Consider the following 26,730-nt stretch of genomic DNA (forward strand, 5'->3'; position numbering starts at 1 on the left):
TAGAAGGAGTGGAGAGGAGAAATTGAAGGAGTGGAGAGGGGGTAGAGAAGGGGTGGAGAGAAGGAATGTGGAAAGGAAGGAGTGGAGAGGAGGAAAGTGGAGAGAAGGAATGGAGAAAGGAGGAAGGTGGAGGGAAGGAGTGGAGAAAGGAGGAAGGGAAGGAATGGAGAGGAGGAAAGTGGAGGGAAGGAATGGAGAAAGGAGGAAAGTGGAGGGAAGGAGTGGAGAAAGGAGGAAGGGAAGGAATGGAGAGGAGGAAGAGAAGGAATGGAGAGGAGGAAGGTGGAGGGAAGGAATGGAGAAAGGAGGAAGGGAAGGAATGGAGTGGAGGAAGGGAAGGTAGAGAGGAGGGAGGAGGAAGGCAAGGAGTGGAGAAAGGAGGAAGGGAAGGAATGGAGAGGAGGAAGGGAAGGTAGAGAGGAGGGAGGAGGAAGGGAAGGAGTGGAGAGGAGGTTGTTGGAAGGGAAAGAGTGGAACGGATGAAGGGAAGGAGTGGAGAGGAGGAAGGGAAGGTAGAGAGGAGGAAGGGGAGGAGTGGAGAGGAGGAAGGTGGAAGGGAAGGAGTGGAGAGGAGAATGGAGGAAGCGAAGTAGTGGAGAGGAGGAAGGTGGAAGGATTGGAGAGGAGAGGGGGAAGGATGAAGGGAAGGAGTGGAGAGGAAGAAGGTGGGAGAGAAGGAGTGGAAAGGAGGAATGTGGAAGGGAAGGACTGGAGAGGAGGAAGGTGGAAGGGAAGGAGTGGAGAGGAGGAAGGTGGAAGGGAAGGAGTGGAGAGGAGGAAGGAGGAAGGGAAGGAGTGGAGAGGAGGAAGGTGGAAGGGAAGGAGTGGAGAGGAGGAAGGTGGAAGGGAAGGAGTGGAGAGGAGGAAGGTGGAAGGGAAGGAATGGAGAGGAGGAAGGTGGAAGGGAAGGAGTGGAGAGAGGAACTTAACCCCACATGACTCAGGAAGAACTGATCTCGCATGAGGCAGTGTCAGCTGTCCGAGCGGGGAGGGGGACGGCGGGTGGTGATGAGGGGTCTATTACATTTCACATGTTCCAGAATGGATTCCACAGAGTGCCCCACACTGAGAACAAGGCTATATATAACCTACCAGTTGCAGCAGGAGTTAAAGGGTCGGGACAGCTGAGGGAGAGAGACCAGCCGCCCCGGAGTACACTCCTTATGGTTCAAATCACAAAGGCCGAGCCTCCTTATACCACAAAGGCAGAACCCTTAACTCCTCTTTCCAGGCTGGGCAGTGAAGAGAGCCTAAGCTCGGAGCTCTGCCGTGTGGACAGGAGACAGACAGGACAGACACCAAGGACCAAGACGCCCTAGGTCTCTTGTTCCCTGCTTATCGACTGGGAGTTGTCCCCCTGGACCGAAGGCACCATGGCTCTGTCCATCGACCCAACGGAGGAGCCCAGGATGTACCAGCAGACCCTGTTGCAGGACGGACTCTATGATCTACTGGAGAATGACAAGCTGGTGGACTGTGTCCTGAAGATCAAGGGCAAGGAGTTCCCCTGCCACCGTCTGGTGCTGTGTGCCTGCTCGTCCTTCTTTAGGGCCCTGTTCCTGTCAGATCTGGAAGAGGAGAAGAAGAGAGAGGTGGTGTTGGAGGATGTAGAGCCGGGGGTCATGGGTCTGATTCTGAAGTACCTCTATACCTCCACCATTAACGTGACAGAGCAGAATGTCCAGGACATCTTCTCTGTAGCCAACATGTTCCAGATCCCCTCGATCTTCACAGTGTGTGTCTCCTTCCTCCAGAAGAAACTCAGTCTCAGTAACTGTCTGGCTATATTCCGACTGGGCCTGATGCTGGACTGTCCTCGCCTCGCTGTCTCCGCTCGCAACTACGCCTGCGAACGCTTCCAGCTCATCTCCCGTGACGATGAGTTCCTGACGCTGGGGCCCAGCGAGCTGGCAGCTATCTTGACAGCGGACACACTGAATGTAGAAACGGAGGAAGAGGTGTTTGAGGCCGTGGAGAAGTGGGTCGGTCAAGATGTGGAGAACAGGCTGAAGGAACTACCCGGACTGATGGACTGTGTCAGACTCAGACTGGTCCACAAGGACTACTTTACTGAGATGGTGAGCAGTATGGTCTAGTGTTAAATCGCCCTGTCCCACAAGGTGGAGAAGCAGGTGATTCTGATAAATCTCCCTGTCCCACCAGGTGGAGAAGCAGGTGATTGTTGTATTAAATCTCCCTGTCCCACCAGGTGAAGAAATAAGTGATTGTTGTATTAAACCTCCCTCTCCCACCAGGTGGAGAAGCAGGTGATTGTTTTATTAAATATCCCTGTCCCACCAGTTGGAGAAGCAGGTGATTCTGATCAATCTCCCTGTCCCACCAGGTGGAGAAGCATGAGTGGATCTGCTCCAACCCTGAAATGGAGAAGAGGCTTCAAATGGTCAGAGACGCTCGTGCTGGAAAACTGCCTGACCTCCCGCCTCAGAAGAAAACAAAGAAGAAGACAGAAGAAAATAAGACAGAGCAGAAGGGAGGAGAGGAGAAGGAGGGAGAGGAAGAGGAGGAGGAGGAGGAGGAGGAGGCTCTACTCCCGGGGATCTTGAATGATCAACTGCGTTTTGGGATGTTCCTGAGAGACCTGGTGTTCATGGTGAGTGACACGGGGGCGGTGGCGTACGACCCCACAGGGAACGACTGTTACGTCGCCTCGCTCTCCACTCAGATCCCCAAGAACCATGCCTCCCTTGTCACCAAAGAGAACCAGATCTTTGTTGCTGGGGGGCTGTTCTACAATGAGCTGAACAAGGAGGATCCTCTCAGCTCCTACTTCTTACAGGTAGGATGTTATAATTATTATGCACATGTTATTAATACAGGTATGATGTTATTATCATGTTATTATCAAATTTTACTTGGATAATTCCTTTGGATCTGCATTGAGTACAGGTATCTTCTGCATGGTCACCAAGTCATTGAGTAGAGGTATCTTCTGCATGGTCACCAAGTCATTGAGTAGAGGTATCTTCTGCATGGTCACCAAGTCAACACACCAGTAGGCCTAGTTACACCATTCTCTCTCGCTCTCTGGGATCCTATTGAAGATGCCATAGAGCGGGGGAGACCTCCCTCCTCCTCATTATAGATGTTATAATGTGGCTGTTTCCATTACAGAGATGCTGGCTGGCTGACTGGCTGGCTGGCTGCCTGGCTGGCTGTCTGTCTGGCTGTCTGGCTGTCCATAGATCTGTCTGTCCTGTCAATATCTCAGCATGTAGACAGCTGCCCTGTCTCTGACCTCTGACATCTGTGACCTCCCAGTACGACCCAGTGAGTGCTGATTGGCTGGGCATGCCCCCCATCCCCTCGCCCCGTTTCCTGTTCGGCCTGGCTGAGGCGGAGAACAGCATCTTCATGGTGGGAGGGAAGGAGCTGAAGGAGCAGGAGTCCAGTACACTGGACTCAGTGCTGGTCTATGACAGACAGTAAGTTACAGTCTATGTGACAGCACCAGTAAAAGCACCCAGTAACTGTCCTGTCTATGTGAACTGAATGCTCTCGTTGGCTGGCACTCGTTTCATATTCGTCGCCAAACCCACTGGCTCCGGGTCATCTATAAGTCTTTGCTAGGTAAAGCCCTGCCTTATCTCAGCTCACTGGTCACCACAGTAACACCCACCCGTAGCACGCGCTCCAGCAGGTATATCTCACTGGTCACCCCCAAAGCCAATTCCTCCTTTGGCCGCCTGTCCTTCCCGTTCTCTGCTGCCAATGAGTGGAACGAATTGCAAAAATCACTGAAAGCTGGAGACTCATATCTCCCTCACTAACTTTAAACATCAGTTGTCAGAGCAGCTTACTGTCAGGTGTGTGCGTACTGGGAGCGGAGTCAGGTGCAGGAGAGCAGAGAGTTGTGAACAGGCTCACACTTTATTTAGGCAGAAGAAACCAACAGACTGACGCCACTGCGTCATAACCTCCAGCCCACAGGCAAAAGTGCAAACGTGAAAACAGTCACAATAATACTATATAAACACAATAACATACCTCGTGAAATAAAACACGGAATAAACACATACCAGTAAAGAGCGTCAACATAGACACGTAACACAAAACAATCTCACACAAAGACATGAGGGGGAACAGAGGAATGCAGTGTGATTGGGGAATGAAAACCAGCAGGGAACAAGACAAAACAAATGGATAAATGAGAAATGGAGATGCGATGGCTAGAAAGCCGGTGACGTCAAACGAAACAAGGAGAGGAGCCGACTTCGGCGGAAGTCGTGACACTTACCGATCACTGCACCTATACATAGCCCATCTGTAAATAGCCCATCCAACTACCACATCCCCATATTGTTATTTATTTTTGCTCTTTTGCACCCCAGTATCTCTACTTGCACATCATCAAATTGTAATTATTTCGCCACTACGGCCTATTTATTGCCTTACCTCCATAATCTTACTCCACTTGCACACACTGTATATAGATTTCTCTATTGTGATATTGACTGTGCGTTTGTTTACTCCATGTGTAACTCAGGGTTGTTGTTTGTGTCAAACTACTTTGCTTTATCTTGGCCAGGTCGCAGTTGTAAATGAGAACTTGTTCTCAACTGGCCTACCTGGTTAAATAAAGGTGTTCTCAACTGGCCTACCTGGTTAAATAAAGGTGTTCTCAACTGGCCTACCTGGTTAAATAAAGGTGTTCTCAACTGGCCACCTGGTTAAATAAAGTGGTTCTCAACTGGCCTACCTGGTTAAATAAAGGTGTTCTCAACTGGCCTACCTGGTTAAATAAAGGTGTTCTCAACTGGACAACCTGGTTAAATAAAGGTGAAATAAATAAAAAATAATAAACAATAGAGATATGAATCACAACACAATGGAAGAGTCATTCAACCTGCTGCCTCAGAGGAGTGATGTAATCAGGATGTTGTCAAATTGTTAGAATGTAGTCTGAGCTAGCAGTCTAATGTGTACCTCTCTGTGTTTGTCCTCCTCAGGTCTTTTAAATGGGGCGAGTCTGACCCCATACCGTACCCAGTCTACGGCCACGCTACTGTGTCTCACAACGGACTTATCTATGTGATCGGAGGAAAATCGGATAGCAAGTGAGTTATTAACGTGATACTGCATTCTCTTCCACACTGTTGGTGTACAGCTCAGTCACGGTGTAGAGCTCAGTCATGGTGTAGAGCTCAGTCACGGTGTAGAGCTCAGTCACAGTGTAGATCTCAGTCACGGTATAGAGCTCAGTCACGGTATAGAGCTCAGTCACGGTGTAGAGCTCAGTCACCGTGTAGAGCTCAGTCACCGTGTAGAGCTCAGTCACGGTGTACAGCTCAGTCACGGTGTAGAGCTCAGTCACGGTGTAGAGCTCAGTCACGGTGTTGAGCTCAGTCACAGTGTAGATCTCAGTCACGGTATAGAGCTCAGTCACGGTGTAGAGCTCAGTCACCGTGTACAGCTCAGTCACGATGTACAGCTCAGTCACGGTGTAGAGCTCAGTCATGGTGTAGAGCTCAGTCACAGTGTAGATCTCAGTCACGGTATAGAGCTCAGTCACGGTATAGAGCTCAGTCACGGTGTAGAGCTCAGTCACGGTGTAGAGCTCAGTCACCGTGTACAGCTCAGTCACGGTGTACAGCTCAGTCACGGTGTACAGCTCAGTCACGGTGTAGAGCTCAGTCACGGTGTAGAGCTCAGTCACGGTGTTGAGCTCAGTCACAGTGTAGATCTCAGTCACGGTATAGAGCTCAGTCACGGTGTAGAGCTCAGTCACCGTGTACAGCTCAGTCACGATGTACAGCTCAGTCACTGTGTACAGCTCAGTCACGGTGTACAGCTCAGTCACGGTGTACAGCTCAGTCACAGTGTACAGCTCAGTCACAGTGTACAGCTCAGTCACAGTGTACAGCTCAGTCACAGTGTACAGCTCAGTCACAGTGTACAGCTCAGTCACGGTGTAGAGCTCAGTTAGGACAGTATGATCACTAACAACAACAACTATTACTACTGCTGCTGCTACTACGAGGATGTGTGTCTGTCCTGTAGGAAGGTGACGAAGAGGATGTGTGTGTACTATGCACAGCGGTTTGAGTGGAAGGAGCTGGCTCCGATGCAGCTGGCCCGCTCTCTGTTTGGAGCCACCATCCATAAAGACAAGATCTACGTAGCAGCAGGCGTCACAGACACCGGCCTGACAGACACCATGGAGGTCTACGACATCAACACCAACAAGTCAGTAGCAAGCCTGCAGCCTCAAAGTGTGTGTGTGTGTGTGTTTGTGTGTGTGTGACAGACTTCATGGAGGTCTACGATAGTAACACCAACAAGTTAGATTTCACATTACTGAAAGTGTTCCGAAGTCTGAGTTCACTGTGCTGCCAACATATTCTCTCTGGGAGCTGATGATGATTCAAGACAACAATGAACAGTGCCTGATTTACCTTTACTCATATGGCTGTTAAACCCATATTCCGTGTCTCCAGGTGGTCAGACTTTGTGGAGTTCCCTCAGGGTCGTAGCTCACTCAGTCTGGCATCGGTGGCCGGGGGTCTCTACGCTGTTGGAGGCTTCGCCATGATGCCCAGCGAGGACAAGGAGGAACTCCTCCCCAAGGAGATGAATGACATCTGGAGGTGAGGAACAAACTGACGTTGGGTTGGAGGCAGGGAGAGTCAGGGCTATGGTTGGAGGCAGGGTAGGTCAGGGCTATGATTGGAGGCAGGGAAGGTCGGAATATGGTTGGAGGCAGTGAGAGTCAGGGCTATGGTTGGAGGCAGGGAGAGTTGGGGCTATGGTTGGAGAAAGGGAATGTCAGGGCTATGGTTGGAGGAAGGGAGAGTCAGGGCTATGGTTGGAGGCAGGAGGAGTCAGGGCTGTGGTTGGAGGCAGGGAAGATCAGGGCTATGGTTGGAGGCAGGGAGAGGCAGGGCTATGGTTGGAGGCAGGGAGAGTCAGGGCTATGGTTGGAGGCAGGGAAGGTCAGGGCTATGATTGGAGGCAGGGAAGGTCAGTGCTAAGATTGGAGGCAGGGAGAGTGAGGGCTATGGTTGGAGGCAGGGAGAGTCAGGGCTATGATTGGAGGCAGGGAAGGTCAGGGCTGTGGTTGGAGGCAGGGAATGTCAGGGCTATGATTGAAGGCAGGGAATGTCGGGGCTATGGTTGGAGGCAGGGAGAGTCAGGGCTATGATTGGAGGCAGGGAAGGTCAGGGCTATGGTTGGAGGCAGGGAAGGTCAGGGCTATGATTGGAGGAAGGGAGAGTCAGGGCTATGGTTGGAGGCAGGGAGAGTCAGGGCTATGTTTGGAGGCAGAGAGAGTCAGGGCTATGGTTGGGGGCAGGAAGAGGCAGGGAGGCAGGAAGAGTCAGGACTAGGGTTGGAGCAGAGAGAGTCAGGGCTATGGTTGGAGGCAGGGAGAGTCAGGGCTGTGGTTGGAGGCAGGGAGAGTCAGGGCTATGGTTGGAGGCAGGGAGAGTCAGGGCTATGGTTGGAGGCAGAGAGAGTCAGGGCTATGGTTGGAGGCAGAGAGAGTCAGGGCTATGGTTGGAGGCAGAGAGAGTCAGGGCTATGGTTGGAGGCAGGGAGAGTCAGGGCTATGGTTGGAGGCAGGGAGAGTGATGGCTATGGTTGTAGGCAGGGAGTGTCAGGGCTATTGTTGGAGGCATGGAAGGTCGGGGCTATGGTTGGAGGCAGAGAGAGTCAGTGATATGGTTGGAGGCAGGGAATGTCAGGGCTATGGTTGGAGGCAGGGAGAGTCATGGCTGTGGTTGGAGGCAGGGTAGGTCAGGCATATGATTTGAGGCAGGGAAGGTCAGGGCTATGGTTGGAGGCAGGAAGGTCAGGGCTATGGTTGGAGGCAGGTAGAGTCAGGGCTATGGTTGGAGGCAGGGAGAGTCAGGGCTATGATTGGAGGCAGGGAAGGTCAGGGCTATGGTTGGAGGCAGGGAAGGTCAGGGTTATGATTGAAGACAGGGAAGGTCAGGGCTATGGTTGGAGGCAGGGAGAGTCAGGGCTATGGTTGGAGGCAGGGAGAGTCAGGGCTATGGTTGGAGGCAGAGAGAGTCAGGGCTATGGTTGGAGGCAGGGAGAGTCAGGGCTATGGTTGGAGGCAGGGAGAGTCAGGGCTATCGTTGGAGGCAGTGAGAGTCAGGGCTGTGGTTGGAGGCAGGGAAGGTCAGGGCTATGATTGAAGGCAGGGAAGGTCAGGGCTATGGTTGGAGGCAGGTAGAGTCAGGGCTATGGTTGGAGGCAGGGAGAGGCAGGGCTATGATTGGAGGCAGGGAAGGTCAGGGCTATGGTTGGAGGCAGGGAAGATCAGAGCTATGATTGAAGGCAGGGAAGGTCAGGGCTATGGTTGGAGGCAGGGAGAGTCAGGGCTATGGTTGGAGGCAGAGAGAGTCGGGGCTATAGTTGGAGGCAGGGAAAGTCAGGGCTATGGTTGGAGGCAGAGAGAGTCAGGGCTATGGTTGGAGGCAGGGAGAGTCAGGGCTATGGTTGGAGGCAGGGAAAGTCAGGGCTATGATTGGAGGCAGGGAAGGTCAGGGCTATGGTTGGAGGCAGGGAAGGTCAGGGCTATGATTGAAGGCAGGGAAGGTCAGGGCTATGGTTGGAGGCAGGGAGAGTCAGGGTTATGATTGGAGGCAGGGAAGGTCAGGGCTATGGTTGGAGGCAGGGAAGGTCAGGGCTATGATTGAAGGCAGGGAAGGTCAGGGCTATGGTTGGAGGCAGGGAGAGTCAGGGCTATGGTTGGAGGCAGGAAGAGGCAGGGAGGCAGGAAGAGTCAGGGCTAGGGTTGGAGCAGAGAGAGTCAGGGCTATGGTTGGAGGCAGGGAGAGTCAGGGCTGTGGTTGGAGGCAGGGAGAGTCAGGGCTATGGTTGGAGGCAGGGAGAGTCAGGGCTATGGTTGGAGGCAGAGAGAGTCAGGGCTATGGTTGGAGGCAGAGAGAGTCAGGGCTATGGTTGGAGGCAGAGAGAGTCAGGGCTATGGTTGGAGGCAGGGAGAGTCAGGGCTATGGTTGGAGGCAGGGAGAGTGATGGCTATGGTTGTAGGCAGGGAGTGTCAGGGCTATTGTTGGAGGCATGGAAGGTCGGGGCTATGGTTGGAGGCAGAGAGAGTCAGTGATATGGTTGGAGGCAGGGAGAGTCAGGGCTATGATTTGAGGCAGGGAAGGTCAGGGCTATGGTTGGAGGCAGGAAGGTCAGGGCTATGGTTGGAGGCAGGTAGAGTCAGGGCTATGGTTGGAGGCAGGGAGAGTCAGGGCTATGATTGGAGGCAGGGAAGGTCAGGGCTATGGTTGGAGGCAGGGAAGGTCAGGGCTATGATTGAAGACAGGGAAGGTCAGGGCTATGGTTGGAGGCAGGGAGAGTCAGGGCTGTGGTTGGAGGCAGGGTAGGTCAGGCATATGATTTGAGGCAGGGAAGGTCAGGGCTATGGTTGGAGGCAGGAAGGTCAGGGCTATGGTTGGAGGCAGGTAGAGGCAGGGCTATGGTTGGAGGCAGGGAGAGTCAGGGCTATGATTGGAGGCAGGGAAGGTCAGGGCTATGGTTGGAGGCAGGGAAGGTCAGGGCTATGATTGAAGACAGGGAGGGTCAGGGCTATGGTTGGAGGCAGGGAGAGTCAGGGCTATGGTTGGAGGCAGGGAGAGTCAGGGCTATGGTTGGAGGCAGAGAGAGTCAGGGCTATGGTTGGAGGCAGGGAGAGTCAGGGCTATGGTTGGAGGCAGGGAGAGTCAGGGCTATCGTTGGAGGCAGTGAGAGTCAGGGCTGTGGTTGGAGGCAGGGAAGGTCAGGGCTATGATTGAAGGCAGGGAAGGTCAGGGCTATGGTTGGAGGCAGGTAGAGTCAGGGCTATGGTTGGAGGCAGGGAGAGGCAGGGCTATGATTGGAGGCAGGGAAGGTCAGGGCTATGGTTGGAGGCAGGGAAGGTCAGAGCTATGATTGAAGGCAGGGAAGGTCAGGGCTATGGTTGGAGGCAGGGAGAGTCAGGGCTATGGTTGGAGGCAGAGAGAGTCAGGGCTATGGTTGGAGGCAGGGAGAGTCAGGGCTATGGTTGGAGGCAGGGAAAGTCAGGGCTATGATTGGAGGCAGAGAGAGTCAGGGCTATGGTTGGAGGCAGGGAGAGTCAGGGCTATGGTTGGAGGCAGGGAGAGTCAGGGCTATGGTTGGAGGCAGAGAGTGTCAGGGCTATGGTTGGAGGCAGGGAAGGTCAGGGCTATGATTGAAGGCAGGGAAGGTCAGGGCTATGGTTGGAGGCAGGGAGAGTCAGGGTTATGATTGGAGGCAGGGAAGGTCAGGGCTATGGTTGGAGGCAGGGAAGGTCAGGGCTATGATTGAAGGCAGGGAAGGTCAGGGCTATGGTTGGAGGCAGGGAGAGTCAGGGCTATGGTTGGAGGCAGAGAGAGTCAGGGCTATGGTTGGGGGCAGGAAGAGGCAGGGCTATGGTTGGGGGCAGGAAGAGGCAGGGAGGCAGGAAGAGTCAGGGCTAGGGTTGGAGCAGAGAGAGTCGGGGCTATGGTTGGAGGCAGGGAGAGTCAGGGCTGTGGTTGGAGGCAGGGAGAGTCAGGGCTATGGTTGGAGGCAGGGAGAGTCAGGGCTATGGTTGGAGGCAGAGAGAGTCAGGGCTATGGTTGGAGGCAGAGAGAGTCAGGGCTATGGTTGGAGGCAGAGAGAGTCAGGGCTATGGTTGGAGGCAGGGAGAGTCAGGGCTATGGTTGGAGGCAGGGAGAGTGATGGCTATGGTTGTAGGCAGGGAGTGTCAGGGCTATTGTTGGAGGCATGGAAGGTCGGGGCTATGGTTGGAGGCAGAGAGAGTCAGTGATATAGTTGGAGGCAGGGAATGTCAGGGCTATGGTTGGAGGCAGGGAGAGTCATGGCTGTGGTTGGAGGCAGGGTAGGTCAGGCATATGATTTGAGGCAGGGAAGGTCAGGGCTATGGTTGGAGGCAGGAAGGTCAGGTCTATGGTTGGAGGCAGGTAGAGTCAGGGCTATGGTTGGAGGCAGGGAGAGTCAGGGCTATGATTGGAGGCAGGGAAGGTCAGGGCTATGGTTGGAGGCAGGGAAGGTCAGGGCTATGATTGAAGACAGGGAAGGTCAGGGCTATGGTTGGAGGCAGGGAGAGTCAGGGCTATGGTTGGAGGCAGGGAGAGTCAGGGCTATGGTTAGAGGCAGAGAGTGTCAGGGCTATGGTTGGAGGCAGGGAAGGTCAGGGCTATGATTGAAGGCAGGGAAGGTCAGGGCTATGGTTGGAGGCAGGGAGAGTCAGGGTTATGATTGGAGGCAGGGAAGGTCAGGGCTATGGTTGGAGGCAGGGAAGGTCAGGGCTATGATTGAAGGCAGGGAAGGTCAGGGCTATGGTTGGAGGCAGGGAGAGTCAGGGCTATGGTTGGAGGCAGAGAGAGTCAGGGCTATGGTTGGGGGCAGGAAGAGGCAGGGCTATGGTTGGGGGCAGGAAGAGGCAGGGAGGCAGGAAGAGTCAGGGCTAGGGTTGGAGCAGAGAGAGTCGGGGCTATGGTTGGAGGCAGGGAGAGTCAGGGCTGTGGTTGGAGGCAGGGAGAGTCAGGGCTATGGTTGGAGGCAGGGAGAGTCAGGGCTATGGTTGGAGGCAGAGAGAGTCAGGGCTATGGTTGGAGGCAGAGAGAGTCAGGGCTATGGTTGGAGGCAGAGAGAGTCAGGGCTATGGTTGGAGGCAGGGAGAGTCAGGGCTATGGTTGGAGGCAGGGAGAGTGATGGCTATGGTTGTAGGCAGGGAGTGTCAGGGCTATTGTTGGAGGCATGGAAGGTCGGGGCTATGGTTGGAGGCAGAGAGAGTCAGTGATATGGTTGGAGGCAGGGAATGTCAGGGCTATGGTTGGAGGCAGGGAGAGTCATGGCTGTGGTTGGAGGCAGGGTAGGTCAGGCATATGATTTGAGGCAGGGAAGGTCAGGGCTATGGTTGGAGGCAGGAAGGTCAGGTCTATGGTTGGAGGCAGGTAGAGTCAGGGCTATGGTTGGAGGCAGGGAGAGTCAGGGCTATGATTGGAGGCAGGGAAGGTCAGGGCTATGGTTGGAGGCAGGGAAGGTCAGGGCTATGATTGAAGACAGGGAAGGTCAGGGCTATGGTTGGAGGCAGGGAGAGTCAGGGCTATGGTTGGAGGCAGGGAGAGTCAGGGCTATGGTTGGAGGCAGAGAGTGTCAGGGCTATGGTTGGAGGCAGGGAGAGTCAGGGCTATGGTTGGAGGCAGGGAGAGTCAGGGCTATCGTTGGAGGCAGTGAGAGTCAGGGCTGTGGTTGGAGGCAGGGAAGGTCAGGGCTATGATTGAAGGCAGGGAAGGTCAGGGCTATGGTTGGAGGCAGGTAGAGTCAGGGCTATGGTTGGAGGCAGGGAGAGGCAGGGCTATGATTGGAGGCAGGGAAGGTCAGGGCTATGGTTGGAGGCAGGGAAGGTCAGAGCTATGATTGAAGGCAGGGAAGGTCAGGGCTATGGTTGGAGGCAGGGAGAGTCAGGGCTATGGTTGGAGGCAGGGAGAGTCAGGGCTATGGTTGGAGGCAGAGAGAGTCAGGGCTATGGTTGGAGGCAGGGAGAGTCAGGGCTATGGTTGGAGGCAGGGAAAGTCAGGGCTATGATTGGAGGCAGGGAAGATCAGGGCTATGGTTGGAGGCAGGGAAAGTCAGGGCTATGATTGGAGGCAGGGAAGGTCAGGGCTATGGTTGGGAGCAGGGAAGGTCAGGGCTACGATTGAAGGCAGGGAAGGTCAGGGCTATGGTTGGAGGCAGGGAGAGTCAGGGCTATGGTTGGAGGCAGGGAGAGTCAGGGCTATGGTTGGAGGCAGGGAAAGTCAGGGCTATGATTGGAGGCAGGGAGAGTCAGGGCTATGGTTGGAGGCAGGGAAAGTCAGGGCTATGTTTGAAGGCAGGGAAGGTCAGGGCTATGGTTGGAGGCAGGGAGAGTCAGGGTTATGATTGGAGGCAGAGAAGGTCAGGGCTATGGTTGGATGCAGGGAAGGTCAGGGCTATGATTGAAGGCAGGGAAGGTCAGGGCTATGGTTGGAGGCAGGGAGAGTCAGGGCTATGGTTGGAGGCAGAGAGAGTCGGGGCTATAGTTGGAGGCAGGGAAAGTCAGGGCTATGGTTGGAGGCAGAGAGAGTCAGGGCTATGGTTGGAGGCAGAGAGAGTCAGGGCTATGGTTGGAGGCAGGAAGAGTCAGGGCTAGGGTTGGAGCAGAGAGTGTCTGGGCTATTGGTGAAGGCAGTGAGAGTCAGGGCTAAGGTTGGAGGCAGAGAGTCGGGGCTATGGTTGGATGCAGGAAGAGTCAGGGAGGCAGGAAGAGTCAGGGCTAGGGTTGGAGCAGAGAGAGTCAGGGCTATGGTTGGAGGCAGGGAGAGTCAGGGCTGTGGTTGGAGGCAGGGAGAGTCAGGGCTATGGTTGGAGGCAGGGAGAGTCAGGGCTGTGGTTGGAGGCAGGGAGAGTCAGGGCTATGGTTGGAGGCAGGGAGAGTGATGGCTATGGTTGTAGGCAGGGAGTGTCAGGGCTATTGTTGGAGGCATGGAAGGTCGGGGCTATGGTTGGAGGCAGAGAGAGTCAGTGATATGGTTGGAGGCAGGGAAGGTCAGGGCTATGGTTGGAGGCAGGAAAGGTCAGGGCTAAGGTTGGAGGCAGGGAAGGTCAGGACTATGGTGGGAGACAGGTAGAGTCGGGGCTATGGTTGGAGAAAGGGAAGGTCAAGGCTATGGTTGGAAGCAGTGAAAGACAGGGCTATGGTTGGAGGCAGGGAAGTTCAGGGCTATGGTTGGAGGCAGGTAAGGTCAGTGCTATGGTTGGAGGCAGGGAAGGTCAGGGCTATGGTTGGAGGAAGGGAGAGTCAGGGCTATGGTTGGAGGCAGGAGGAGTCAGGGCTGTGTTTGGAGGCAGGGAAGGTCAGGGCTATGGTTGGAGGCAGGGAGAGGCAGGGCTATGATTGGAGGCAAGGAAGGTCAGGGCTATGTTTGGAGGCAGGGAGAGTCAGGGCTATAGTTGGAGGCAGGGAGATTGATGGCTATGGTTGGAGGCAGGGAGAGTCAGGGCTATGGTTGGAGGCAGGGAAGATCGGGGCTATGGTTGGATGCAGAGAGAGTCTGGGCTGTGGCTTGAGTCAGGGAATGTCAGGGCTATGATTGGAGGCAGGGGAGGTCAGGGCTATGGTTGGAGGCAGGGAAGATCAGGGCTATGGTTGGAGGCAGGGAGAGTCAGGGCTATAGTTGGAGGCAGGGAGAGTGATGGCTATGGTTGGAGGCAGGGAGAGTCAGGGCTATTGTTGGAGGCAGGGAGAGTCAGGCTATGGTTGGAGAAAGGGAAGGTCACGGCTATGGTTGGAAGCAGTGAAGCACAGGGCTATGGTTGGAGGCAGGGAAGGTCAGGGCTATGGTTGGAGGCAGGAAGGTCAGGGCTATGGTTGGAGGCAGGTAGAGTCAGGGCTATGGTTGGAGGCAGGGAGAGTCAGGGCTATGATTGGAGGCAGGGAAGGTCAGGGCTATGGTTGGAGGCAGGGAAGGTCAGGGCTATGATTGAAGACAGGGAAGGTCAGGGCTATGGTTGGAGGCAGGGAGAGTCAGGGCTGTGGTTGGAGGCAGGGTAGGTCAGGCATATGATTTGAGGCAGGGAAGGTCAGGGCTATGGTTGGAGGCAGGAAGGTCAGGGCTATGGTTGGAGGCAGGTAGAGGCAGGGCTATGGTTGGAGGCAGGGAGAGTCAGGGCTATGATTGGAGGCAGGGAAGGTCAGGGCTATGGTTGGAGGCAGGGAAGGTCAGGGCTATGATTGAAGACAGGGAGGGTCAGGGCTATGGTTGGAGGCAGGGAGAGTCAGGGCTATGGTTGGAGGCAGGGAGAGTCAGGGCTATGGTTGGAGGCAGAGAGAGTCAGGGCTATGGTTGGAGGCAGGGAGAGTCAGGGCTATGGTTGGAGGCAGGGAGAGTCAGGGCTATCGTTGGAGGCAGTGAGAGTCAGGGCTGTGGTTGGAGGCAGGGAAGGTCAGGGCTATGATTGAAGGCAGGGAAGGTCAGGGCTATGGTTGGAGGCAGGTAGAGTCAGGGCTATGGTTGGAGGCAGGGAGAGGCAGGGCTATGATTGGAGGCAGGGAAGGTCAGGGCTATGGTTGGAGGCAGGGAAGGTCAGAGCTATGATTGAAGGCAGGGAAGGTCAGGGCTATGGTTGGAGGCAGGGAGAGTCAGGGCTATGGTTGGAGGCAGAGAGAGTCAGGGCTATGGTTGGAGGCAGGGAGAGTCAGGGCTATGGTTGGAGGCAGGGAAAGTCAGGGCTATGATTGGAGGCAGAGAGAGTCAGGGCTATGGTTGGAGGCAGGGAGAGTCAGGGCTATGGTTGGAGGCAGGGAGAGTCAGGGCTATGGTTGGAGGCAGAGAGTGTCAGGGCTATGGTTGGAGGCAGGGAAGGTCAGGGCTATGATTGAAGGCAGGGAAGGTCAGGGCTATGGTTGGAGGCAGGGAGAGTCAGGGTTATGATTGGAGGCAGGGAAGGTCAGGGCTATGGTTGGAGGCAGGGAAGGTCAGGGCTATGATTGAAGGCAGGGAAGGTCAGGGCTATGGTTGGAGGCAGGGAGAGTCAGGGCTATGGTTGGAGGCAGAGAGAGTCAGGGCTATGGTTGGGGGCAGGAAGAGGCAGGGCTATGGTTGGGGGCAGGAAGAGGCAGGGAGGCAGGAAGAGTCAGGGCTAGGGTTGGAGCAGAGAGAGTCGGGGCTATGGTTGGAGGCAGGGAGAGTCAGGGCTGTGGTTGGAGGCAGGGAGAGTCAGGGCTATGGTTGGAGGCAGGGAGAGTCAGGGCTATGGTTGGAGGCAGAGAGAGTCAGGGCTATGGTTGGAGGCAGAGAGAGTCAGGGCTATGGTTGGAGGCAGAGAGAGTCAGGGCTATGGTTGGAGGCAGGGAGAGTCAGGGCTATGGTTGGAGGCAGGGAGAGTGATGGCTATGGTTGTAGGCAGGGAGTGTCAGGGCTATTGTTGGAGGCATGGAAGGTCGGGGCTATGGTTGGAGGCAGAGAGAGTCAGTGATATAGTTGGAGGCAGGGAATGTCAGGGCTATGGTTGGAGGCAGGGAGAGTCATGGCTGTGGTTGGAGGCAGGGTAGGTCAGGCATATGATTTGAGGCAGGGAAGGTCAGGGCTATGGTTGGAGGCAGGAAGGTCAGGTCTATGGTTGGAGGCAGGTAGAGTCAGGGCTATGGTTGGAGGCAGGGAGAGTCAGGGCTATGATTGGAGGCAGGGAAGGTCAGGGCTATGGTTGGAGGCAGGGAAGGTCAGGGCTATGATTGAAGACAGGGAAGGTCAGGGCTATGGTTGGAGGCAGGGAGAGTCAGGGCTATGGTTGGAGGCAGGGAGAGTCAGGGCTATGGTTAGAGGCAGAGAGTGTCAGGGCTATGGTTGGAGGCAGGGAAGGTCAGGGCTATGATTGAAGGCAGGGAAGGTCAGGGCTATGGTTGGAGGCAGGGAGAGTCAGGGTTATGATTGGAGGCAGGGAAGGTCAGGGCTATGGTTGGAGGCAGGGAAGGTCAGGGCTATGATTGAAGGCAGGGAAGGTCAGGGCTATGGTTGGAGGCAGGGAGAGTCAGGGCTATGGTTGGAGGCAGAGAGAGTCAGGGCTATGGTTGGGGGCAGGAAGAGGCAGGGCTATGGTTGGGGGCAGGAAGAGGCAGGGAGGCAGGAAGAGTCAGGGCTAGGGTTGGAGCAGAGAGAGTCGGGGCTATGGTTGGAGGCAGGGAGAGTCAGGGCTGTGGTTGGAGGCAGGGAGAGTCAGGGCTATGGTTGGAGGCAGGGAGAGTCAGGGCTATGGTTGGAGGCAGAGAGAGTCAGGGCTATGGTTGGAGGCAGAGAGAGTCAGGGCTATGGTTGGAGGCAGAGAGAGTCAGGGCTATGGTTGGAGGCAGGGAGAGTCAGGGCTATGGTTGGAGGCAGGGAGAGTGATGGCTATGGTTGTAGGCAGGGAGTGTCAGGGCTATTGTTGGAGGCATGGAAGGTCGGGGCTATGGTTGGAGGCAGAGAGAGTCAGTGATATGGTTGGAGGCAGGGAATGTCAGGGCTATGGTTGGAGGCAGGGAGAGTCATGGCTGTGGTTGGAGGCAGGGTAGGTCAGGCATATGATTTGAGGCAGGGAAGGTCAGGGCTATGGTTGGAGGCAGGAAGGTCAGGTCTATGGTTGGAGGCAGGTAGAGTCAGGGCTATGGTTGGAGGCAGGGAGAGTCAGGGCTATGATTGGAGGCAGGGAAGGTCAGGGCTATGGTTGGAGGCAGGGAAGGTCAGGGCTATGATTGAAGACAGGGAAGGTCAGGGCTATGGTTGGAGGCAGGGAGAGTCAGGGCTATGGTTGGAGGCAGGGAGAGTCAGGGCTATGGTTGGAGGCAGAGAGTGTCAGGGCTATGGTTGGAGGCAGGGAGAGTCAGGGCTATGGTTGGAGGCAGGGAGAGTCAGGGCTATCGTTGGAGGCAGTGAGAGTCAGGGCTGTGGTTGGAGGCAGGGAAGGTCAGGGCTATGATTGAAGGCAGGGAAGGTCAGGGCTATGGTTGGAGGCAGGTAGAGTCAGGGCTATGGTTGGAGGCAGGGAGAGGCAGGGCTATGATTGGAGGCAGGGAAGGTCAGGGCTATGGTTGGAGGCAGGGAAGGTCAGAGCTATGATTGAAGGCAGGGAAGGTCAGGGCTATGGTTGGAGGCAGGGAGAGTCAGGGCTATGGTTGGAGGCAGGGAGAGTCAGGGCTATGGTTGGAGGCAGAGAGAGTCAGGGCTATGGTTGGAGGCAGGGAGAGTCAGGGCTATGGTTGGAGGCAGGGAAAGTCAGGGCTATGATTGGAGGCAGGGAAGATCAGGGCTATGGTTGGAGGCAGGGAAAGTCAGGGCTATGATTGGAGGCAGGGAAGGTCAGGGCTATGGTTGGGAGCAGGGAAGGTCAGGGCTACGATTGAAGGCAGGGAAGGTCAGGGCTATGGTTGGAGGCAGGGAGAGTCAGGGCTATGGTTGGAGGCAGGGAGAGTCAGGGCTATGGTTGGAGGCAGGGAAAGTCAGGGCTATGATTGGAGGCAGGGAGAGTCAGGGCTATGGTTGGAGGCAGGGAAAGTCAGGGCTATGTTTGAAGGCAGGGAAGGTCAGGGCTATGGTTGGAGGCAGGGAGAGTCAGGGTTATGATTGGAGGCAGAGAAGGTCAGGGCTATGGTTGGATGCAGGGAAGGTCAGGGCTATGATTGAAGGCAGGGAAGGTCAGGGCTATGGTTGGAGGCAGGGAGAGTCAGGGCTATGGTTGGAGGCAGAGAGAGTCGGGGCTATAGTTGGAGGCAGGGAAAGTCAGGGCTATGGTTGGAGGCAGAGAGAGTCAGGGCTATGGTTGGAGGCAGAGAGAGTCAGGGCTATGGTTGGAGGCAGGAAGAGTCAGGGCTAGGGTTGGAGCAGAGAGTGTCTGGGCTATTGGTGAAGGCAGTGAGAGTCAGGGCTAAGGTTGGAGGCAGAGAGTCGGGGCTATGGTTGGATGCAGGAAGAGTCAGGGAGGCAGGAAGAGTCAGGGCTAGGGTTGGAGCAGAGAGAGTCAGGGCTATGGTTGGAGGCAGGGAGAGTCAGGGCTGTGGTTGGAGGCAGGGAGAGTCAGGGCTATGGTTGGAGGCAGGGAGAGTCAGGGCTGTGGTTGGAGGCAGGGAGAGTCAGGGCTATGGTTGGAGGCAGGGAGAGTGATGGCTATGGTTGTAGGCAGGGAGTGTCAGGGCTATTGTTGGAGGCATGGAAGGTCGGGGCTATGGTTGGAGGCAGAGAGAGTCAGTGATATGGTTGGAGGCAGGGAAGGTCAGGGCTATGGTTGGAGGCAGGAAAGGTCAGGGCTAAGGTTGGAGGCAGGGAAGGTCAGGACTATGGTGGGAGACAGGTAGAGTCGGGGCTATGGTTGGAGAAAGGGAAGGTCAAGGCTATGGTTGGAAGCAGTGAAAGACAGGGCTATGGTTGGAGGCAGGGAAGTTCAGGGCTATGGTTGGAGGCAGGTAAGGTCAGTGCTATGGTTGGAGGCAGGGAAGGTCAGGGCTATGGTTGGAGGAAGGGAGAGTCAGGGCTATGGTTGGAGGCAGGAGGAGTCAGGGCTGTGTTTGGAGGCAGGGAAGGTCAGGGCTATGGTTGGAGGCAGGGAGAGGCAGGGCTATGATTGGAGGCAAGGAAGGTCAGGGCTATGTTTGGAGGCAGGGAGAGTCAGGGCTATAGTTGGAGGCAGGGAGATTGATGGCTATGGTTGGAGGCAGGGAGAGTCAGGGCTATGGTTGGAGGCAGGGAAGATCGGGGCTATGGTTGGATGCAGAGAGAGTCTGGGCTGTGGCTTGAGTCAGGGAATGTCAGGGCTATGATTGGAGGCAGGGGAGGTCAGGGCTATGGTTGGAGGCAGGGAAGATCAGGGCTATGGTTGGAGGCAGGGAGAGTCAGGGCTATAGTTGGAGGCAGGGAGAGTGATGGCTATGGTTGGAGGCAGGGAGAGTCAGGGCTATTGTTGGAGGCAGGGAGAGTCAGGCTATGGTTGGAGAAAGGGAAGGTCACGGCTATGGTTGGAAGCAGTGAAGCACAGGGCTATGGTTGGAGGCAGGGAAGGTCAGGGCTATGGTTGGAGGCAGGGAAGGTCAGTGCTATGGTTGGAGTCAGGAGGAGTCAGGGCTGTGGTTGGAGGCAGGGAAGGTCAGGGCTATGGTTGGAGGCAGGGAAGGTCAGGGCTAGGTTTGGAGACAGGGAGAGTCAGGGCTATAGTTGGAGGCAGGGAGATTGATGGCTATGGTTGGAGGCAGGGAGAGTCAGGGCTATTGTTGGAGGCAGGGAAGGTAGGGGCTATGGTTGGAGGCAGGGAGAGTCATGGCTGTGGTTGGAGGCAGGGTAGGTCAAGGATATGATTGGAGGCAGGGAAGGTCAGGGCTATGGTTGGAGGCAGGAAAGGTCAGGGCTAAGGTTGGAGGCAGGGAAGGTCAGTGCTATGGTTGGAGGCAGGGAAGGTCAGGGCTATGGTTGGAGGAAGGGAGAGTCAGGGCTATGGTTGGAGGCAGGAGGAGTCAGGGCTGTGTTTGGAGGCAGGGAAGGTCAGGGCTATGGTTGGAGGCAGGGAGAGGCAGGGCTATGATTGGAGGCAAGGAAGGTCAGGGCTATGTTTGGAGGCAGGGAGAGTCAGGGCTATAGTTGGAGGCAGGGAGATTGATGGCTATGGTTGGAGGCAGGGAGAGTCAGGGCTATGGTTGGAGGCAGGGAAGATCGGGGCTATGGTTGGATGCAGAGAGAGTCAGGGCTGTGGCTTGAGTCAGGGATTGTCAGGGCTATGATTGGAGGCAGGGGAGGTCAGGGCTATGGTTGGAGGCAGGGAAGATCAGGGCTATGGTTGGAGGCAGGGAGAGTCAGGGCTATAGTTGGAGGCAGGGAGAGTGATGGCTATGATTGGAGGCAGGGAGAGTCAGGGCTGTGGTTGGAGGAAGGGGGAGTCAGGGCTGTGGTTGGAGGCAGGGAGAGTCAGGGCTATGGTTGGAGGCAGGGAGAGTCAGAGATATTGTTGGAGGCAGGGAAAATCAGGGCTGTAGTTGCAGGGCAGGTCAGGGCTATGGTTGGAGGCAGGGAGAGTCAGGGCTATGGTTGGAGGTGGGGAAGTTCAGAGCTATGGTTGTAGGCAGGGAAAATCAGGGCTATGGTTGGAGGCAGGGAAGGTCAGGTCTATGGTTGGAAGGAAGGTCAGGGCTGTGGTTGGAGGCAGGGAGAGTCAGGGCTATGGTTGGAGGCAGGGAGAGTCAGGGATATTGTTGGAGGCAGGGAAAATCAGGGCTATAGTTGGAGGCAGGGCAGGTCAGGGCTATGGTTGGAGGCAGGGAAGGTCAGGTCTATGATTGGAAGGAAGGTCAGGACTCTGGTCGGAGGCAGGGAAGGTCACAGCTATGGTTGAAAGTCAGGTCTGGCTATTGTTGGAGGCGGGGAAGGTCATGGCTATGGTTGGAGGCAGGGAAGGTCAGGGCTATGGTTGGAGACAGGGAAGGTAAGGGCTATAGTTAAAGTCCTGATAGCAAGACTGACACACTGGGCCACCAATGCTCCAAATCATTTCACTATTGTCACTGCAGAATCCTGTTCTGTCCTCTTACCTGACGTTCTGCTGTCCTCTTACCTGACGTTCTGTTCTGTCCTCTTACCTGACGTTCTGTTCTGTCCTCTTACCTAACCTCCTGTTCTGTCCTCTTACCTGATGTTCTGTTTTGTCCTCTTACCTGACGTTCTGCTGTCCTCTTACCTGACGTTCTGTTCTGTCCTCTTACCTGACGTTCTGTTCTGTCCTCTTACCTGACCTCCTGTTCTGTCCTCTTACCTGGCGTTCTGTTCTGTCCCCTTACTTGAGGCCCTCTTCTGTCCTCTTACCCGACCTCCTGTTCTGTCCTCTTACCTGACCTCCTGTTCTGTCCTCTTACCTGACACGCTGTTCTGTACCCTTACCTGAGGCCCTGTTCTGTCCTCTTACCTGACCTCCTGCTCTGTCCTCTTACCTGACACCCTGTTCTGTCCTCTTACCTGACACCCTGTTCTGTACCCTTACCTGAGGCTCTCTTCTGTCCTCTTACCCAACCTCCTGTTCTGTCCTCTTACCTGACACCTTGTTCTGTCCTCTTACCTGACACCCTGTTCTGTACCCTTACCTGACGTTCTGTTCTGTCCTCTTACCTGACACCCTGTTCTGTCCTCTTACCTGACACCCTGTTCTGTCCTCTTACCTGACGTTCTGTTCTGTCCTCTTACCTGACGTTCTGTTCTGTCCTCTTACCTGACGTTCTATTCTGTACCCTTACCTGAGGCCTTCTTCTGTACTCTTACCTAACACCCTGTTCTGTCCTCTTACCTGACATTCTGTTATTTCCTTTTACCTGACATTCTGTTCTGTCCTCTTACCTAACATCCTATTCTGTCCTCTTACCTGACATCCTCTTCTGTCCTCTTACCTGACATTCTGTTCTGTCCTCTTACCTAACACCCTGTTCTGTCCTCTTACCTGACATCCTGTTCTGTCCTCTTACCTGACATCCTGTTCTGCCCTCTTACCTAACATCCTGTTCTGTCCTCTTACCTAACACTCATTCTGTCCTCTTAACGGACTTCCTCTCCTGTCCTCTTTCCTGATGTCCTGTCCTCTCCTCCTGCAGGTATGACGAGGGGGAAAGGAAGTGGGTGGGTGTTCTGAGGGAGATCCAATACGCATCTGGGGCCACCATCTTGGGGGCACGACTCAACACGCTTCGACTCACCAAGATGTAACACTCCTCAACACCATGAGACTCACCAAGATGTAACACTCCTCAACACCATGAGACCCACCAAGATGTAACACTCCTCAACACCATGAGACTCACCAAGATGTAACACTCCTCAACACCATGAGACTCGCCAAGATGTAACACTCCTCAACACCATGAGACTCACCAAGACTCACCAAGATGTAACACTCCTCAACACCATGAGACTCATCTATTTTATCAATTCTGTTGTGTTTGACCTGGAGGGAGTTTGTGAGAGGTCACATTGAAAAGCATCTTTGGGGCCTCCCGAGTGGCGCAGGAAGCAGTCTAAGGCACTGCATTTCAGTGCTTGAGGCATCACTACAGACCCAGATTCGATCCCAAGCTGTGTCACAACTGTCCGTGACTGGGAATCCCATAGGGCGGCGCACAATTGGCCCAACATCGTCCGGATTAGGGTAGGGTTTGTTGTCCGGGGGGCTTTACTGGGCTCATCACGCCCTAGCCACTCCTTGTGGTGGGCCGGGTGCCGGCAGGTTATCAATTGAACAGTGTTTCCTCCGACAAATTGGTGCAGCTGGCTTCCAGGTAAAATTTCTCAGAGGATGCATGATTCAACTTTAGCCTCTCCCAAGCCCTTTGGGGAGTTGCAGCGATGAAACAAAATAGTAATTGGATCACAATTGGATATCACGAAATCGGGGAGAAATAGGGGTTAAATTCTAACAACAACAAAAATATATATACAGTACAAGTCAAAAGTTTGGACACACCTATTCATTCAAGGGTTTTTCTTTATTTTAACTATCTTCTACATAGTAGAAAAATAGTGAAGACATCAAAACTATGAATTAACACATGGCATCATGTAGTAAGCAAAACATTTTAAACAAATCAAAATATATTTTATATTTGAGATTCTTCATAGTAGCCATCTTTTGCCTTGATGACAGCTTTGCACACTCTTGGCATTCTCTCAACCAGCTGCACCTGGAATGCTTTTCCAACCTTCTTGAAGGAGTTCCCAGATATGCTGCTTTTCCTTCACTCTGCGGTCCAACTCATCCCAAACCATCTCAATTGGGTTGAAGTCCAGTGATTGTGGAGGCCAGGTCAATCACTCTCCTTCCTGGTCAAATAGCCCTTACACAGCCTGGAGGTGTGCTGGGTTGATTTCCTGTTGAAAAACAAATGATAGTCCCAATAAGTGCAAACCAGATGGGATGGTGTATCACTGTAGAATGCTGTGGTAGCGATACTGGTTAAGTTGGACTTGAATTCTAAATAAATCACAGACAGTGTCACCAGAAAGCACCCCCACACCTCCTCCTCCATGCTTCATTGTGGAAACCAAAAAAGAAAAACCAATAAATAAATAAAAACCCTGGAATGAGTAGATTTGACTGATACTGTACATACAGATACAGTGGGGAGAACAAGTATTTGATCCACTGCCGATTTTGCAGGTTTTCCTATTTACAAAGCATGTAGAGGTCTGTCATTTTTATCATAGGTACACTTCAACTGTGAGAGACGGAATCTAAAACAAAAATCCAGAAAATCACATTGTATGATTTTTAAGTAATTCATTTGCATTTTATTGCATGACATAAGTATTTGATACACCAAAAAGCTCTATTTTTGTCTCATCAGACCACATAACCTTCTCCCATTCCTCTTCTGGATCATCCAGATGGCCATTGTCAAACTTCAGATGGGCCTGGACATGCGCTGGCTTGAGCAGGGGGACCTTGCGTGTGATGCAGGATTTTAATCCATGACGGCGTAGTGTGTTACTAATGTTTTTTTTTGCGACTGTGGTCCCAGCTCTCTTCAGGTCATTGACCAGGTCCTGCCGTGTAGTTCTGGGCTGATCCCTCACCTTCCTCATGATCATTGATGCCCCACGAGGTGAGATCTTGCATGGAGCCCCAGACCGAGGGTGATTGACCGTCATCTTGAACTTCTTCCATTTTCCAATAATTGCGCCAACAGTTGTTGCCTTCTCACGAAGCTGCTTGCCTATTGTCCTGTAGCCCATCCCAGCCGTCTCTCACAGTTGAAGTGTACCTATGATAAAAATTACAGACCTCTACATGCTTTGTAAGTAGGAAAACCTGCAGAATCGGCAGTGTATCAAATATTTGTTCTCTCCACTGTATATTTCTAATTAAAAAAAAATATATATATATATATAATATATATATACACATAAAATAGCATATCTGTTTTAGCACAGCTTGAAAGACTGGAATGTAAATGTTGAGTGGCTTAACTGCAGGTAAATTGTATGTTTAAATATTCAATAAAATAATAAAAAGACTGGAACCACAGGAGCTGCACCTCTTCCAACACCACAACACATCTAGAGGACTCTATTATTACAACACGTCTAGAGGACTCTATTATTACAACACGTCTAGAGGACTCTATTATTACAACATGTCTAGAGGACTCTATTATTACAACACGTCTAGAGGACTCTATTATTACAACACATCTAGAGGACTCTATTATTACAACACATCTAGAGGACTCTATTATTACAACACATCTAGAGGACTCTATTATTACAACACATCTAGAGGACTCTATTATTACAACACGTCTAGAGGACTCTATTATTAACACTTCTAGAGGACTCTATTATTACAACACGTCTAGAGGACTCTATTATTACAACACATCTAGAGGACTCTATTATTACAACACATCTAGAGGACTCTATTATTACAACACATCTAGAGGACTCTATTATTACAACACATCTAGAGGACTCTATTATTACAACACGTCTAGAGGACTCTATTATTACAACACATCTAGAGGACTCTATTATTACAACACATCTAGAGGACTCTATTATTACAACACGTCTAGAGGATGCTATTATTACAACATGTCTAGAGGACTCTATTATTACAACACGTCTAGAGGACTCTATTATTACAACACGTCTAGAGGACTCTATTATTACAACATGTCTAGAGGACTCTATTATTACAACACTTCTAGAGGACTCTATTATTACAACACTTCTAGAGGACTCTATTATTAACACTTCTAGAGGACTCTATTATTACAACACGTCTAGAGGACTCTATTATTACAACACTTCTAGAGGACTCTATTATTACAACACGTCTAGAGGACTCTATTATTACAACATGTCTAGAGGACTCTATTATTACAACACGTCTAGAGGACTCTATTATTACAACACGTCTAGAGGACTCTATTATTACAACACGTCTAGAGGACTCTATTATTACAACACATCTAGAGGATGCTATTATTACAACACATCTAGAGGATGCTATTATTACAACACGTCTAGAGGACTCTATTATTAACACTTCTAGAGGACTCTATTATTAACACTTCTAGAGGACTCTATTATTACAACACATCTAGAGGACTCTATTATTACAACACATCTAGAGGACTCTATTATTACAACACATCTAGAGGACTCTATTATTACAACACGTCTAGAGGATGCTATTATTACAACATGTCTAGAGGACTCTATTATTACAACACGTCTAGAGGACTCTATTATTACAACACGTCTAGAGGACTCTATTATTACAACATGTCTAGAGGACTCTATTATTACAACACTTCTAGAGGACTCTATTATTACAACACTTCTAGAGGACTCTATTATTAACACTTCTAGAGGACTCTATTATTACAACACGTCTAGAGGACTCTATTATTACAACACTTCTAGAGGACTCTATTATTACAACACGTCTAGAGGACTCTATTATTACAACATGTCTAGAGGACTCTATTATTACAACACGTCTAGAGGACTCTATTATTACAACACGTCTAGAGGACTCTATTATTACAACACGTCTAGAGGACTCTATTATTACAACACATCTAGAGGATGCTATTATTACAACACATCTAGAGGATGCTATTATTACAACACGTCTAGAGGACTCTATTATTAACACTTCTAGAGGACTCTATTATTAACACTTCTAGAGGACTCTATTGTCAACAGGTCTAGAGGACTCTATTATTACAACACGTCTAGAGGACTCTATTATTACAACACATCTAGAGGATGCTATTATTACAACACATCTAGAGGATGCTATTATTACAACACGTCTAGAGGACTCTATTATTAACACTTCTAGAGGACTCTATTATTACAACACGTCTAGAGGATGCTATTATTACAACATGTCTAGAGGACTCTATTATTACAACATGTCTAGAGGACTCTATTATTACAACACGTCTAGAGGACTCTATTATTACAACACATCTAGAGGATGCTATTATTACAACACGTCTAGAGGACTCTATTATTACAACATGTCTAGAGGACTCTATTATTACAACACATCTAGAGGACTCTATTATTACAACACGTCTAGAGGACTCTATTATTAACACTTCTAGAGGACTATATTATTACAACACGTCTAGAGGACTCTATTATTACAACATGTCTAGAGGACTCTATTATTACAACACGTCTAGAGGACTCTATTATTACAACATGTCTAGAGGACTCT

General features: G+C 52.5%; 1 protein-coding gene across 1 annotated transcript; it reads left to right on the top strand.

Annotated features, from left to right (window-relative positions):
• Positions 1–894: 894 nt before the first annotated feature.
• On the top strand, positions 895–23,004 carry klhl40b (kelch-like family member 40b). The gene is made up of 7 exons (XM_031836470.1): positions 895–2,078; positions 2,345–2,797; positions 3,280–3,443; positions 4,968–5,075; positions 6,019–6,204; positions 6,456–6,605; positions 22,094–23,004. The coding sequence occupies exons 1-7, from the start codon at positions 1,374–1,376 to the stop codon at positions 22,203–22,205; spliced, it is 1,878 nt and encodes a 625-aa protein (XP_031692330.1). The 5' UTR covers positions 895–1,373; the 3' UTR covers positions 22,206–23,004.
• The last annotated feature ends 3,726 nt before the right edge of the window (positions 23,005–26,730 follow it).

This window comes from Oncorhynchus kisutch, linkage group LG11 (assembly GCF_002021735.2).
Source record: "Oncorhynchus kisutch isolate 150728-3 linkage group LG11, Okis_V2, whole genome shotgun sequence".
Classification (NCBI taxonomy): domain Eukaryota; kingdom Metazoa; phylum Chordata; class Actinopteri; order Salmoniformes; family Salmonidae; genus Oncorhynchus; species Oncorhynchus kisutch.